General features: G+C 44.6%; 1 protein-coding gene across 3 annotated transcripts; it reads right to left on the bottom strand.

Annotated features, from left to right (window-relative positions):
* Positions 1-4,255: 4,255 nt before the first annotated feature.
* On the bottom strand, positions 4,256-14,541 carry rasip1 (Ras interacting protein 1). Of its 3 annotated transcripts, none has more exons than XM_044034231.1 (16): positions 14,250-14,540; positions 13,433-13,554; positions 12,675-13,126; positions 12,250-12,498; positions 11,925-12,166; positions 11,675-11,839; positions 10,408-10,612; positions 9,960-10,258; positions 9,719-9,880; positions 8,350-8,390; positions 7,891-8,045; positions 7,676-7,788; positions 6,260-6,554; positions 5,483-5,646; positions 5,252-5,393; positions 4,256-4,673 (listed from the first exon to the last, which is right to left on the bottom strand). In XM_044034231.1, exons 2-16 carry the CDS (start codon positions 13,552-13,554, stop codon positions 4,495-4,497), a joined length of 2,985 nt encoding a protein of 994 aa, XP_043890166.1. In that variant the 5' UTR covers positions 14,250-14,540; the 3' UTR covers positions 4,256-4,494. The 3 variants fall into 3 exon arrangements, 2 of the variants coding, with proteins under 2 accessions (XP_043890166.1, XP_043890167.1); XM_044034232.1 differs by lacking the exon at positions 14,250-14,540 and adding an exon at positions 13,813-13,834; XR_006361020.1 differs by lacking the exon at positions 4,256-4,673 and having other exon boundaries at positions 5,326-5,393; positions 6,260-6,532; positions 14,250-14,541.

Raw genomic sequence — 14,541 nt, 5'->3', positions numbered from 1 at the left:
CACCCACTCGGGGACTACAGATGGAAATTAGCATGTAGCTCGATCTGGTACAAAGCATCTCTTCTCTTACTCAGACTTGTGTATTTTGTACACTGTCCCTGATGCAAATAAATCTAATAAACTAGAAACTCCAAGAAAGCTGAGGCAGGATTAAAGAGAGAGTGTCTGCACCCGCCTATTAACCAATCAATGAGAAATATAAGCACACGTGGGTGATGATGACAGACCATAGGTATGTATGGGCAAAGTTCTTTAGTGCACTCCCAAAATTGCAGTGAAACCAGAAGTAACTGGATCAAACGATGCAATATAACTAAAACATGAACCTTGTTTCCAACTTTGATCTGGACTTTTAGATGTGCAAACACCCTCAGTGCGGTTTTCTGGCTTTTCGACCCATCTGAAACAGCTGACACAAGGCAGAAAAAGGTGGGTGTGTACATCTTGAAGTCAGGCAGTGAAAAGGCACATGCAGACAAGAAGGAGCGGTAACTTTCTTCTTGGTAACTCCATTAAAAAGAATCCCTGGGACGTTTGGACAACTGACAGCTGAGGTGGAGCCTGGGGCAGCCGAGCAGGAGGGAAATGTTTTTCATGTGTTTATGTGTGTGTTTCCCTTCACTAATAGGAGTTATATACTGTATATAGCTGCAGGGTTGTCTCTCAGACTGTCATTAGGAGAGGTGGTGGAGGGGTTCACTCAGGTTAAAGGAACAGGTTTGTGGGACAACCTGTGGAACACCCCCGTTATCCTTCAGGGAGCATTGCCTTTGAGGTGCAGTCCCCCGCCACCCTTCACCTCCAATGTGCCGAATCAGAGGAAGGCAGAAACTCAGAGAGTATCCCTGACACTAATATGGAAAAAAGCCTGTTTGGAGCGAATATAAGGGCAAATATTATTCTTCCTGAGCGTAACCACGGCGAGCACCTCTGACCTGGCAGAGAAAGTGCTGAAACAAAAAGCCCAAAGACTTTTTCTGCTCCATCAAAGGAGAGCTACATAAAATAAACACGGCCATCAGATTACCACGCTGAACACGGGGCTGCGTTAGCCTGAACTGGCCGCCCTGCCGCCCAACCCCATAGCTCTATGGGAGTTAAGTGTGGGGTCTACTCAGTCAACACCATGACGCAAAATGGAACAAGGTTCTAACAGAAGCCCCAGGCTGATGGAATAAGGCCCCTACCCACAGGCCCACAGGCCCCCTGGCCCGAGAGAAACATACTGAGCGAGAGCAAGAAGGTGAGAAAGACAAGGTGGGAGGGGACAGGACTACAGTAAAGGAAAGGAGGCAAAGGGTGGATGAGGACATTTTTCTAAAAAGACGAGAGGACCCCTAGTCCCAATTTGAGAGGCACACACATGCATGCACAGTTGCTCTGGATAGACAGCAGCGGCAGCGGCGGCAGCGGCAGCAGCAGCGGCAGGCCGGGACAGACAGCCGCCAGTGGACAGGCAGTCGGGGCAGGGCAGGGTAAGGCAGGGTACAGCGGTTGGTGGTGGTGGTTGTAGCTGCCAGTGAGACTGTGAGGCTTAGCTGGCAAGTCCACTAACAGTGGACACCCTCAGACCAGAGGATCTGACCTCACAGGGGTTCTTTATATCCCTGCGTTTGCCTGTGTGTGTTTGTGTGTAGGAGCATGCATGTGTTCACCAAAAAAAAAGAGAGGGAGAAAAGTTTGTGTGTTTATGTATGCATTTCACATTTGGATGACGTAACCAGGGGAAAACAGATCTGTCCCTTGAGGAAGACCAAAGTTTTTCTCTTGGCCTTTTAGTCACCTCACTGAGGCTCTGCTGTCCATTCCATCCATGAGTCTCCCCATCTCCAACCTCAGCCACAGTCTGTCGTCTGTCTGTGTATGACTGATTTCAGTCTCAGCACCTCTGACCTTCTCTCCACTCGTGTCAAACCTCACGCAAGATTCCTACTCCCCCAGTCTGTCGTTTTTGCCTGTCTGTGACCTAACAGAGATTACCTTGCTCCCTTGTTTCCTTCCTGGCCTTTACACAGGCCAGCCACGCACTTTTTCACTTTGAGTGTAGAGCTGATTCCCTGCCTCTCCGATGACTCTGACGTCTCATACAGCCCGGTAATAATATATTTTCAGTCTGAGAAACCAAAATGAGCTATTGTGTCTTTTGAGGCACAGTCATAAAACTGCTATTGGTCCCCACTGGTATGACAAGCCAGGTCCTGCAATATCGCTAGGATGACTACTTTGGTCTTAAACACTCACACTTTCCCCTTGGATTTCCCGATAAAACATGTCTCACAGCCTCCATCAGTGGCCCTACAGTCGTTGTATTCTCTCCTATTCCCTTACGTATGTCTTGAAAAACCTCCTTATACTGCAGGCTTTACAATGACGCAGGGCTCAGGTAAAGTGTTACCAGATCACAAATAGATACTGGGGCCATGCCAGGTTGTAGCTGTTAGTGTTAAGTGTGAGAGCTGGGGCCCTTTTTCTGGTTCCAGAAAATGACTCCTGTGTGTAGCAACAGTGAACACAATCACTGTGGTCCACTGGGCCTCACACCAGCAGCATTACATTACCGCGCTTGCCTCCCTACTGTTCTCCGTTTCTTTTCATCCCCCTTTTCTTTTCTCCTCTGACTCAGCTGTTTTGTAGGAAACTCCGTCCCTTTGAAGAAGGGAAGAATCTTTCATTACTCGACAGCAGGGAGAGAGACGGAGATGATAGGGAGAGAATAACTGCCCCATTGTCCTCACCCCATCGCCACCCCTCACCTCCCCTCGTTCACCAGTGATAATTGTGTTGAGCTAATTACAGAGAGCCGCTACAACAGGTGTGGGAGTCTGCACCTGGGTACAGAAGCCTGTTTAGTACTCGTGACAGAGAGAAGGGTTAGCGTGCGTGTGTGTGTGCGTGTGTGTGACGACACAACACTGGGTGAAAGTGTGTGTGTGTGTGAGTGGAATTGTGTCTGTGTCAGTGATCGAGATCACAGAAAACCATGTGTGTGTCACTCATGCTTACTAAAGCTTACATGTTACTTAATAGCGCTCAGACGTTGGTCACCGTATTGTATCACAGACTACTGTAATGATCAGCATGGACCTATAACCAGACTGAGGCCCATCTGTGTTTAATTATACAGCTACGCGCTACATCTGTGTGGCATTACGGGAAAGTTGAAATTAGCACACAAACACAGTCTCACTCTCACTCATACACCGCATTGAATTTCAAATGAGAGTGATTACAATCACTTAATTGATAAATGTAACCACAGGGAGCCTCTTCTCATGATTCACAATCTATAACTGGTCTTTTTCAATGGCATGTTTTTGATGTCAGCACAGTAAGAAATTCGGGGGACAGAACTGAAGGCAACAGTGATGATGTAACTCGGGGTCTCTCACGGGATAGATTTGTTTTTCTTTTAGCTTTTTACCGTAAAGGATATTCATCTGAGAAGCTGACCGGAAGAAAGGAAGCCATTTGGCCGGGCGCCAGAGGAGGAGCATGATAACTTGCGTGTGTTTGCTGAGACGCCACAGTGCCTCACTCTCAAAACAAAGAAAGCGGTGAATTGTTTTCCAAAGATGTCTGCCCGACTAGACGGCGAAATTGAGTGGATAAAACAAAGCTGTGACAGTTCAAGTTAAGCTGTGACTCACTTCTAGTAATGATATCACTGGTCTGCTGTCAGTTCATGACAACCAGTTGAACATTTATTCTTAATGAGCTGTATTTGTTTTGAAAGAGTCAGGGCATTAAACCGCATTCGTGAAACGGGATACCCCACCCGACAAACCGCTTAAATGTGTCATACCGACCAAAGGGAAATTTAAGTCTCCCCTGCTCTTAAGTCACCAGCTTTGACCTTTTACGACAGCCTACCTAGGTAAAGGTAACCTTTGTGTGTGGTCGTCATGGTCCCGTTTGTCTGCTTGAGTCATGACCCTGCATTATTACAGGAAATGAGAATGTGTCTTTGGAATACATGACAATGTAAGTTGTGTGATCGGCTCCTTACTCTAGCAATTCTACCTGCACACTCATCATTTAATGTCAGAGAGGAATGAGTCCTGCAACGCCACCTTGTGGACTGTTCCTTTGGTGTTGATGCTGAGCTGATTGCCAAGCCTTAGAGGCCCTGCTGTAGGCAACAAACTTGTCAAAGACTATATAGAAGCTAGACTTAGAAGTCAGGGTTTAATTAAAAACAAGTACTTTTAAAACATACATGGAAGCAAAGTTGAGGAGTCACATAAATCTTAACACATTGCCCAACAGATATAGAGTTTTATTCCCTGCTTTTAAAATTAATTCTATAAAGACCAAAGCCAATACATTTGCTTTAATTGAAAATACCCAAGTGAATATATGTACTGATATTGAAATGTCACCCAAAAAGCAAAGGAAAACCGAGGCAACACAATGTCCAGTTTGGATTTTATGCAGTTTGTCTTATGTGGTGATATTATTTTGACTTCCTTCATAACGACACAAATACAGGCTGCCTCAAAGCCGAGTCCTCTGATTGGCAGGGAGCTCATCCTGGTCGAGTCCCCACAAGAAGGTGCGGAGACGGGTCACTTCCTTTTGGAGCTCGGGGCTTGGGATTGGCTGAGAGAGGTCAAGGCGTGGAGTCTCATTTGGCAGGATTAGAGGAGGATGGTCCAGGAAGCTCTCAAAGATGTCTTGATGAGATGATGACATAAGGGATGGGTTACTAACAATTGATTCAGCAGGGTAGTTTCATCATTCTGTTAGGTCTTCTATCATATTAAAGCTACAATGCGTAACTTTTAATATACAAACAAATGTCCAGTGTCACAGTAGTTTACAGAATGCTGATTAAGTCTATCGGCTGCATATGACTCTCTCTGTGTTTAGATCTGGTGTCGCCCTGCTGTATTCTCATGCTGCATACAGGAGGTGATTTGATTTATGTCAAGACAGACGGAGGCAACAGCAACATTGAGCTAGTAAAGTGAGATAGCAGCAAACTGGTTGGAGTGTGACTGAAAACACAAAGAAGTGCCCACAAAAAGTGAATTCTACTGCTCAAAACCACCTGTCCCTGTGCTGCTGCTGTATACAGACAAACGCTCCCTCAGTCAGGTTTTCAGATGGAGGACACAACATACAAACAATGTTACGTGATTTCTGTGTACGAAGACCAAACAGAGGCAGAGTAACTACAACAGCAACAAAAATCCCCAGAGGTTACGAACTGCAGCTTTAAATATATCTGTTACTAGTCATGTCGTTTTACCTCCACTTAGCTCTGTGCCTGATGGGGGGGCCCAGGATCCAGGTGGAGCTCTGGTTGGTCCCAGCTTGTAATGGGTGAGCAGATGGTGGAGCTGGGAGGGGCTTAACAAGGCATGGTCATCCTGTAGACTCGTCCAGGATGACTGGAAGGCAAGAGGTTAATGGAGCACGTTAGCTAAAGTTCTTTAAGCAGAGGGATGAATGAGGCAGCGCGCTCATGCTGCTGTGTCACCTGGATCAGTCGAGTCTTGGGAATGCACAGGAAGTTGACTGTGATGGACAGTTTCTTCATAAACTCAGAGGCAATGTCTCCTAATCCCGCCCCTTGTAGCCAATCCAGAACCAGGTCCAAGTTTGTTCTAATCTGGACAGCTCTGGACCAGGAGAACAATCCATCTTAAAAAAAAGGAGTTAATTCAGCGTGGAAGGGAACAAAAAGAAAGAAATAATATCTTAAAATGTATGTTTATGGGTTAGCATTAGAGTTTTCTGTTAGAGGGTCATGTAGCTTCAGCCTCAGTCCACTAACATCTGAGGATTTTTAAACATAGACTACATATAAGACCGGACATAGGCCTCCAGTTTAAAAAATGAAGCCCAGGGTGTATGGGATATAAATAGCAGTTAGCCACCAGGGGGCGACTCCACTGGTTACAAAAGGAGGTTTTGTATTGAAGTCTGTGGGAAAATGAGCTTATACTTCTCACTTAATATGATGTCACTTTTGTAAATTATGTTCACATTTAGAGGAGAATAGACAATAAAGTATGGCATATATGAGGAGACACCAGTGCAATTGAATGTGATGTGAATTTCTAGTTGCAATCTCAAGTCTAAAAAACAGACTAAATCCATTGAGACATTAAGACGGAAATAATCAATAAGGTTTTTTTTTTACTTTATACCTTCATTCATTTGTTTGGTATTAAAGATTTGACAGATTATTATATTGTTACAACAATATGTCTACAGCTCAGTGTTACTGGTACACTATCACTTGCTCTCTCACCTCTCTCCAACAAAGTATTGAGCAGGGAGGTGTTGGTGAAAAAGAAGAGGTAGCCAAAGGTTTGGGAGGTGAGAGGCTGGGATAGACACGCTTCCCGTGAAAGCATGAGGGAGCAGCGATACACATCCACCAGCCCAGCAACTGTTGGTGGTAAGGCAGAAACATCGTCCACCTCTCCTTCCTCTCCTCTTTTTTCTTCTCCGTCTGTACTCCCAGCTCCATCTTTCTCCTTCTCTTTCTCCTCAGTGGAGAATGGATTGGTGTCCAGGAGAGCTGGAAGTAGTGAGTACAGGGTCTTTGCGGGCAGACGGGACGGAAACATGAGTTACTTATTTATTATAATTACATATTAAATTACAAAAACACAGATTGAAGGGAGAGATTGGATTTCTGAAGTGTGGTTGTGTTGTCACATTACCAGCTCAAGTTCATCTTAAGAATGCATTGCTTTTCTTTACTGTTAGACTGCCTTTTCTGACTGGAAACTGAAGTTTGAAAACCACTGTATTGTATTTCAAACAATCTGTGTCCCAAGCTGATTCCCGGAGCATGATTTACTGAAACTTTGTCAGTACAACCACACTTCAGAGAGCCTAGTACTTTAAGTTGGGATTGGATGGAAGGAAGGATGGAAGTCTAATCACAGCAGTGTTGCTCAATGTGAATTTGACGAACTATTTTGGTCCCAGCAGAAACATTTCAACAAATATTGAACAAACAGCCGTGGAATGTTGTTCAGGCATTCATGAGTGACTTCTTCTGGGAGGTCAACACTTAACTGCTGTCATGTTCATTGCCAAATAAGTGTTACGTACAAATGATTGATTTTCACCATTGTTTTTTTATACAAATCTAATCCTTTCTCACTGGCCTCAATTTTCAAAATGTGTGTGTGTTAGTAGGCCAACGTGACTAATTATGATGAACATCTACAATATGTATACCTGCAATTAATATAAGTCACCATAGCAGTCTATCCGTCAGGTTTTCAGTGTGCAGTATGTTTACTCTGGAAAAGTGACTCAGTGAAGTACAGCTGCATACCGAGATGAGACAGTGTGCATTCTGAAAACAGTTGGTTTTTGAGTGTGCTGTCGAAGCACATTATTCTCCCACAAAAAAAGGATAGGAAGGAGATGCTCACAGCTGGAAAAAATTTAAATAAATTGTGGGTGGTGGTTAGACAGCTCCAGAAAGAGCTTGGTAAACAACAAAAATAAGTATTTAGTCTTAAGAAAGACATTTGGCTGTCTCTCTGTGAAATTGAATGGTTAGTGGTTTTCCAATGTTTAGTCACCGTCACAGTATCATTCCAGTGTGATGATATTTGGATGCTAATTGTAAAAACAATATATAGTGGAAATTAGAATGTAATGCACTGTGTGTATTTGTGTTTTGGTCTTGTTTTGTTGGTACCTTGGTGAGGTGATACACACACTGCTGGAAGGTGTGCATAATGACATCATCCAGCTGTGCCAGAGCCTCTGAGCAGGTGTCCATGTCAGCTGTCAAAACTGGGTCCCCGGGGGCTTTTAAAAACAAACATCACAATAATCATACAAATGAAAGATCTTGTGTCACAATGAATTACTTCCCCGTGGAGGTTTCCGTTGCTTTTAGAGCACTCTCACCTTCAAACTCCCACTCTTTCTCCATGGTTTCGACTCTGACCTGGAAGAAGTTAAGAAGCTCTGTCGCATTTGACATCCAGAACATCAGGGGCCGAAGGTCGGACGACAGTTTCTGAACATTGGGTGTGCTTACCTCAGCCTCTTGCTCTGTCGAACTTGACATAACATTATTACAGTGTCAACGTTTTATTAGCTGTAAAAGGATTGTGAACATTCCCCTGTCATTGTTTTGTCAGGGCTGTAAAAGAGAACACACACTATTCTACAAGTAAAAATAGATTAAGTCATTATTACCCAACAGAGTTTGAGCCATTTTTCAACATTTCTATGATATAGTACTTTCATCATACCACAAAAATCCACCAAAGACATAACAGCAGAAGTACAAATGTATCATGAATCACTCAGCAGGAGATCTCTAAACAGAGGAAACATGACGTAGAACAAAAATGCTCTTACTTTTGCGTGGGATGCTTATCCCCAAATTCCTTAATGTTATCCTGTATAGAGAGTTGGAGACAGAAGAGAGGAGAGACATTTCAGCTCAGTGTGGGGGTGGAGGAGAGGGAGCAGTGTCTCACCCTGCAGCCAGGACAATTACAGCACATTTTCCAGCAGGAGGGAAGTGACATCAGCTCATCCTCACTCATGTCCACAACCTAGCAGGCCACAATGAAGGGCATGTGTCTGTCTGCTGGTTTCTCTGTCTGACTGAATGTGGCAATCTCAATCTGTCTACCTGATGTTTTCCTGCCAAGCTTGTTTAAGTGTGGTCATGACTGTGCAACACTATCCCAACACGACTCACGCTTCACTTGTTCTTGTCTAGTCTTGCACCTCTGGGATATTTTATCATATCATAACATACAGTATGCGAAATATTTATATCGTGAGCTTTTGTTTTCTAGCCATAGCATCACATTTTGGATGTCTGACATCTGTCTGTTGGACCAAGACTGTGGTCCAGACTGACATATCTCAAAATCTATTTTTGAGATATGTACTCAAATTTGGCACAGGGTGACATTCACTGTTCCCACAGAATGAATCGTGAAGATTGTGGTGATCACCTGACTTTTCCTTTATTACCATCAGCCGATTACATTTTTAGCTTTTACTCAAGTATTTAGTGAAATGGATATTTACAGTATATCACCCTCAGGTTTACCAAGTAGCAAATGTTTCACACAGCAACTACAGTTGTAATCCAATATCAATGAATGTGGCATCACTATCAAGTCAGAATCTGCCCTATCTTTGGTTCATGACCTCATACTTACTGAACGTATCGGCATATGCACTGCGCACTGTTTTATCTTGTTTTTAGCAAATGTTAGCATGATAAGATTGTGCCTGTAAAAGTCTAGTGTGTGGATTTTATGTGGGGTCTATCATAAGTAACTAAATAGGGTATTTATATTGGTGTTTTCACGACCTCAACATTAAGAACAGTTGTATTTTCATTATCTTAAACGAAGCCATTTATATTACATTGGAATCCTACTCCACACCCCACCATGTTGTAATGCCATATTTGTGCAGTTGCCCAGAATGGACAAATCTAACACTGGCTCTAGGGAGAGCCTTTAAAGCGACATCTTTATTAAAACATGATGGAATGATTACTTTACTCAAAGCACTGGTGTGTCTAAATTGTAAATTACACTCTCAGAAATCTACAAGGCTGTCGTCGCTTGGTAATGTTTAAAGAAATGACAGGAAATGAGAGATAATGACATACAACAAAGGCTCATGGCTGGATTTGTCATGCTTGGTTGTCCACGAAGGAACCCCACGGATCAATTTTTAATGTATATGTATAACTTACCCAGACAATTTCTTTAATTAAATTGGCCGACTTGAGTAATATCTGTGGTGTGAGAGCAGGGTCCAGGTGTTTGGAGGCGTGATCTATCATGATTGACAGGAGATAAGCAGGAGCCAAAGGCCCACCACCAGAGTCTGGAGATGAGTTTTTGGAGATGATCTCCTATGTGAGAAGAGAGGCACATGTAAATGGTCATTACACTAAATACTACACAGTTGATATAGTTTTCTGCTCGTCATACCTGTAACAAGGCGTCCGCATGGCGGGGATGGAATTTTAAAACTGCCTCAGTTGATCCCAGGTATTGCCTCAGAGCTTCCTGTCTGTCCACCAGTCCTGAGGGGCAGCAGGTGGTGGAGGCATCAGCCTGCCATGGCAGAGTCAGAGCCAGTGGTGGAGCTGGGGTGACGCGGGGGTCACGGTACAGGAAAAGGAAATGGTTCCCAAGACCAATCACATCCCCAGGCTTTAGGACAGTCTCTCGATAAAGGGCCACGCCATTGTGTGTCACTGCACCTCCCCTGAAGGGCCGCATTAGAGCTGAGATAAAATGATATAAGTTTAGAAAATACATCAAACACTACAGGAATTATCCTCAGTTTTGGTTGTACACCGTACATGGAAACCATTTTGAAATTTGTTGGACATCCTACTGGATGTACCATGGACCTCTGAGACAGTGCCGTTACCTTGTCCAGTGGCCGTCTCAGGAACAGCTGCATCTCTCCTCACCAGTAAATGTCGAGCCAAAAGATCAGGAGCAGAGAGGAACGTGTCCACCTTCAGCGGCCTCTTCCCTTTCCTCTCCCTCTCTTTGTCCTTCTCTCTCTCTCTCATTGTGGGCTTTCGTCCAAACACATGTGTATGTCCCGCCATGATGTACAAAACAAAGTCCTAAACAAAACACACAGTGGAAAGTAGCAGAAAGTCCGGGAGGTCTGTTATCTTTACCATGTTATGGTTTATATCAATCTTCTAACAGATGTTAGGTTCAACAGAAGCTGATAAGGTATGAAGTGTGTCACAGTTTGCTACAATGGAAACCTGTGTGAGGTCATTGTGCGGGATGGAGTGCTGCACACAGAGGGGTTTGTGCCTTGGATGGAGAAAAGGTTGAGGCATTGTGCTGCCCTGACGCTGTTTTTGTGCTGGATGCTGAATGGGAGAGGCTCGGCGAGCGATGGAAACCCCGATGGTATGTGGCGATTACAGACATGCAGGTATGATGTCATGAATACAGTGTGTGCACGTATGGACCTCTTCACAGATCCCCCACAAACAGCCATTCCCAAACTAACAGATGAAGCCACCCAATTTAGAATCTGAAATCATTTGTGGACAAAGATTTAATCACATGACCCCCCACTAATTACAAGAAATATGTTCCAGGGTCACTGTGAGGGGTCAACACATCTGTGACAGTAATAACAAAACTGAAAATTAGGGAGTATTGATATTACATTACATTACATTACATGTCATATGATATCGGTCCACTATTGCTCAAAATCCCTGAATGTTGTGAAAAGAAAGGCAGAAAATCTGATACCATCCCAGAACACCAAGTCTGGGTTTTAAAGAGATGTACACCACCAATGTCATGTGACCAGGATGTGAGGGATGTTTGCCAAGCTGCAGTGATCATGTGAGCTATGTGGACATATTTTGAGAACGAGGGGAAATAAAGCAATATTAGTATCAGTATTGGACATGAAAAAGCAGTATTGAGCTATTCCTACTGAAACAAAGGCCTTTCACGACCAATCTCCAGTACCTTCATTATCCACAAGGGGGCTGTGGCCCGCTCTTTGGGAATTATTGCTCTACAACTTGCCTGTCAGACTACATAATGTGGTACATACATGCACATCCATGTATATGTGTGTGTCACTGTGTTCATGTGTTTGCATAGCGTACGTGTGTGTGTGTGAGATATGATCTGTCAGCATGTCGTACCTTGGTCTGGTCATAACCCTGCAGCAACAGGAAGTATGGCCGGTCTGTGGGCGGAAGAATCAGACTTTGCGACATCACTTCCAGGTCGCAGGTGGAGTAATCTCTCTCATCCTCTGCTGGCTGGTTCGTCCAGCCGACCTTTGCTTGAACCTTTGACGCTCTGTTCTGAAATAGCAGGTTGAGACATGATGATTAGAGGAAAGAAAAGCACCATTCATTCAGTTCTTCCTCACCACGTCTTCATCTTTACCTCTCCTGGCTGTGGGCTGATCATGCTCACAATGTTCTTCCTGTCCTGCACTCCGCCATTGTTATTGGCCTGGCTGCCAGAGCCACGTGCCTCATTGCTGACATGGTTGCCCTGGCGACGCCGCAGGCTCAGGTTCATGTCACTGATGCTCCTCCTGAGCTCTGTGTTCCTTCCGCGGTGACCACGCTCGCTCTCCTCTGGTCCGCTCCCTGACGACATCCTGCTCCGCCGCCAGCGCACACCTGTTGCCCAGGCAGACAATCAGTTCGGTCATGGGTCACTTTGACCCACAGTTACATACCTGTGTGCTGAGCTTTGCACATACCTTGGTAATTCTCTCCCTCCCTCTCTCTCTCTTTTTCTTCTCTCTCATAGTCTTCTCTCCTTTGGATTTCAAAGCGCCGCTCAAATCCATCCTTAGGCCGCCACATGTCCACTAACAGCAAGGGACATTCCCATGGGGCAACACTTCTCCGGCACTCTGTCTCCCATTTGAAAGCTCCATCTGGCTGCTGGATGGGCTTTCCAATGACATCACACAATAGGAAGTCCTCAGGGCTGTGTTTTTGGACAACTAGAAGGTAATGGAGGAAGTGAGGAAGAGGGAAGGGGTAATTATTTTTCTGTAACACTGCTGTTTATGATTACGTTAAGTCATTTTCAATTGCCCAAAAAAAATATCAGCAAACAATTCCAAGTAATGAATTACATCAGAGGTCCAGATGAAAAAGAGGTTTTCCCCTGTCATACCTGCGTCATCTGTTTCCTCCCTCTCTCTCTCTGTGTAGCGAGTGATGACCTGGACGATGAGCTGCCTGGCTGTGGAGTGGATGTTGGCCAGCAGAGAGCGATAGTTGGCTCCACTAGACAAGGCATCCCCATAGATCTTGATCAGGCCTGGGGCTGAAGAGGAGGCAGGGGGCAAGTAATGGTGGGAGGAGGGAGCAGCTGAATGTGCCCAAACTTCTCTCTCCCTCTCACCCACTGCCCTGTCTCGATCACTGTTGGAGCGCCCCCGCAGAAAGAGATGGGAAAGGCGCTTTGTGCGGGACTGGGGAGCAGCAGGCCGGGGCCTGAGGAAGGCCGGGGAGGGAGACGGGGATGGGGTAGGGGAAGCCAGCGAGTGGGTGGAGTTAGAAAGGGAAGAGGAAGGAGCAGAGGGGGCCTCGTGGAGAGAAGCTGCGTCAGAGCTGGTGGTCGACCTGGTAACAACAGAGGAGGGGAAGACAGATGGAGGAGAGAGGAAGGAGAAAGGAAGCTAGCAGTCAGCTGTGAATTATGGTTGACAAACAACAAGGACTAAAATAAAACACAGAAAGATTACGAGGTTGAAAGGATACAAATGACAGTGGAAGTGAGATAAGATGACATCAGAACATAAACTGTTCATTCAACAATACTTATCAGGCAACCAAACAATAGCTAGCATGAGAGGTGCTTAACCTGGGACTGAATATGCATGATATGGAAGCAAACAAGGAATGAATATTTGACAACTTCAGACTGACTTGACAGAAAGCGCACTTGGCCAGCGACCACCAAGCTTGGCAAAGTGTTTCCTGGGCGAGTTGATCCACAGACCCACTGGGAAATGGAGCTTTCTGAAACGAGGACTGCCAGACCCCTCCATCTGACACACAAAGACATAAGGAGAAATGTGGCTTTTCAATTCAATTATTTGCTGTATGTCAACACACTGTGAATGACATTTTGCCTTCAACCCCACACACACACACACACTTTAGTGACGAATGTGTTGCAGCAACGCCAGGACTGAACAATATAACAATAGGATGATGTCACCATCAAAAAATAATAACAGGATACCTGCAACAGGTTGTCAACATGGTGAAAGCAAACAAGAAAAAGAAAAAAAGAATCTCCCCACCTCCCACCGGCCCCTGAAAACCCTGGTGTGTATTCCCCATTCTCAAACAGGAAACATGTTTAGTTGGACTCAAGTCCAGCTGTCGCAGTGACAGGGAAAAACCCACTCCAAAGGTCACTGCCTGTCCCTTTCTCAGTCTGACTTCTATGGAAAGTATCACCAAACTTTGAGCATCACACTTGCTTTTTTTCCTTTAAGATGTGGAATTTAGAGATCAAAAGGTAGTTATTATAGTCCTTTAGTAAACTACCCCCTTTTTCAACCTAATCGAAAAAGATTTATAAAAATCACGTCATATGCTGGCACGTATGTCCACACCATAAACCTTACTGTTGTCATTCAAGACAAGAGAAGCACCCTGTCCTTGATGTTAAATCACAACCGTACAAAAAAAGAAACAAAAGTGCTTTTAGGTGTCAGATTACCAAAAAACTTACCCACAGATCCTTCTGATCCTTCTATCGTGCGTTATGATTGTCCTTCACCACTTTAATCCTAATACGCAGCTCAAAGTAATCCAACACCCTTATATGTTTCCTTCTCCCCGAAATTCCATTTTCTGAGGACCTGAACTTGTCACACATCTACATGCACATCTCTGTTTCTAGTTGTCCATTTTTCTTAAACAAAGTGCCCTTTTCTTCTTGTTGTCCTCGTTTAAAATGGACAAGTTATGCTGCCCTTCTCTCCCTGGTTCTCAGCAGCTCTGGGTCTATAGATAGAGAAACA

This window comes from Solea senegalensis, linkage group LG9 (genome assembly GCF_019176455.1).
Source record: "Solea senegalensis isolate Sse05_10M linkage group LG9, IFAPA_SoseM_1, whole genome shotgun sequence".
NCBI classification, from domain to species: domain Eukaryota; kingdom Metazoa; phylum Chordata; class Actinopteri; order Pleuronectiformes; family Soleidae; genus Solea; species Solea senegalensis.
This window is presented reverse-complemented; position numbering and strand designations above follow the sequence as displayed.

What these genes read in the sequence shown, in the direction of transcription:
- rasip1 (XM_044034231.1), bottom strand. Translation starts at nt 13,554, where the DNA reads ATGGAGGGGTCTGGCAGTCCTCGTTTCAGAAAGCTCCATTTCCCAGTG. An exon ending in ATGCGGACGCCTTGTTACAG is followed by an intron (nt 9,881 to 9,959) that starts GTATGACGAGCA and finishes CTTCTCACATAG; the next exon opens with GAGATCATCTCCAAAAACTC. An exon ending in CCAAGACTCGACTGATCCAG is followed by an intron (nt 5,394 to 5,482) that starts GTGACACAGCAG and finishes CTTGCCTTCCAG; the next exon opens with TCATCCTGGACGAGTCTACA.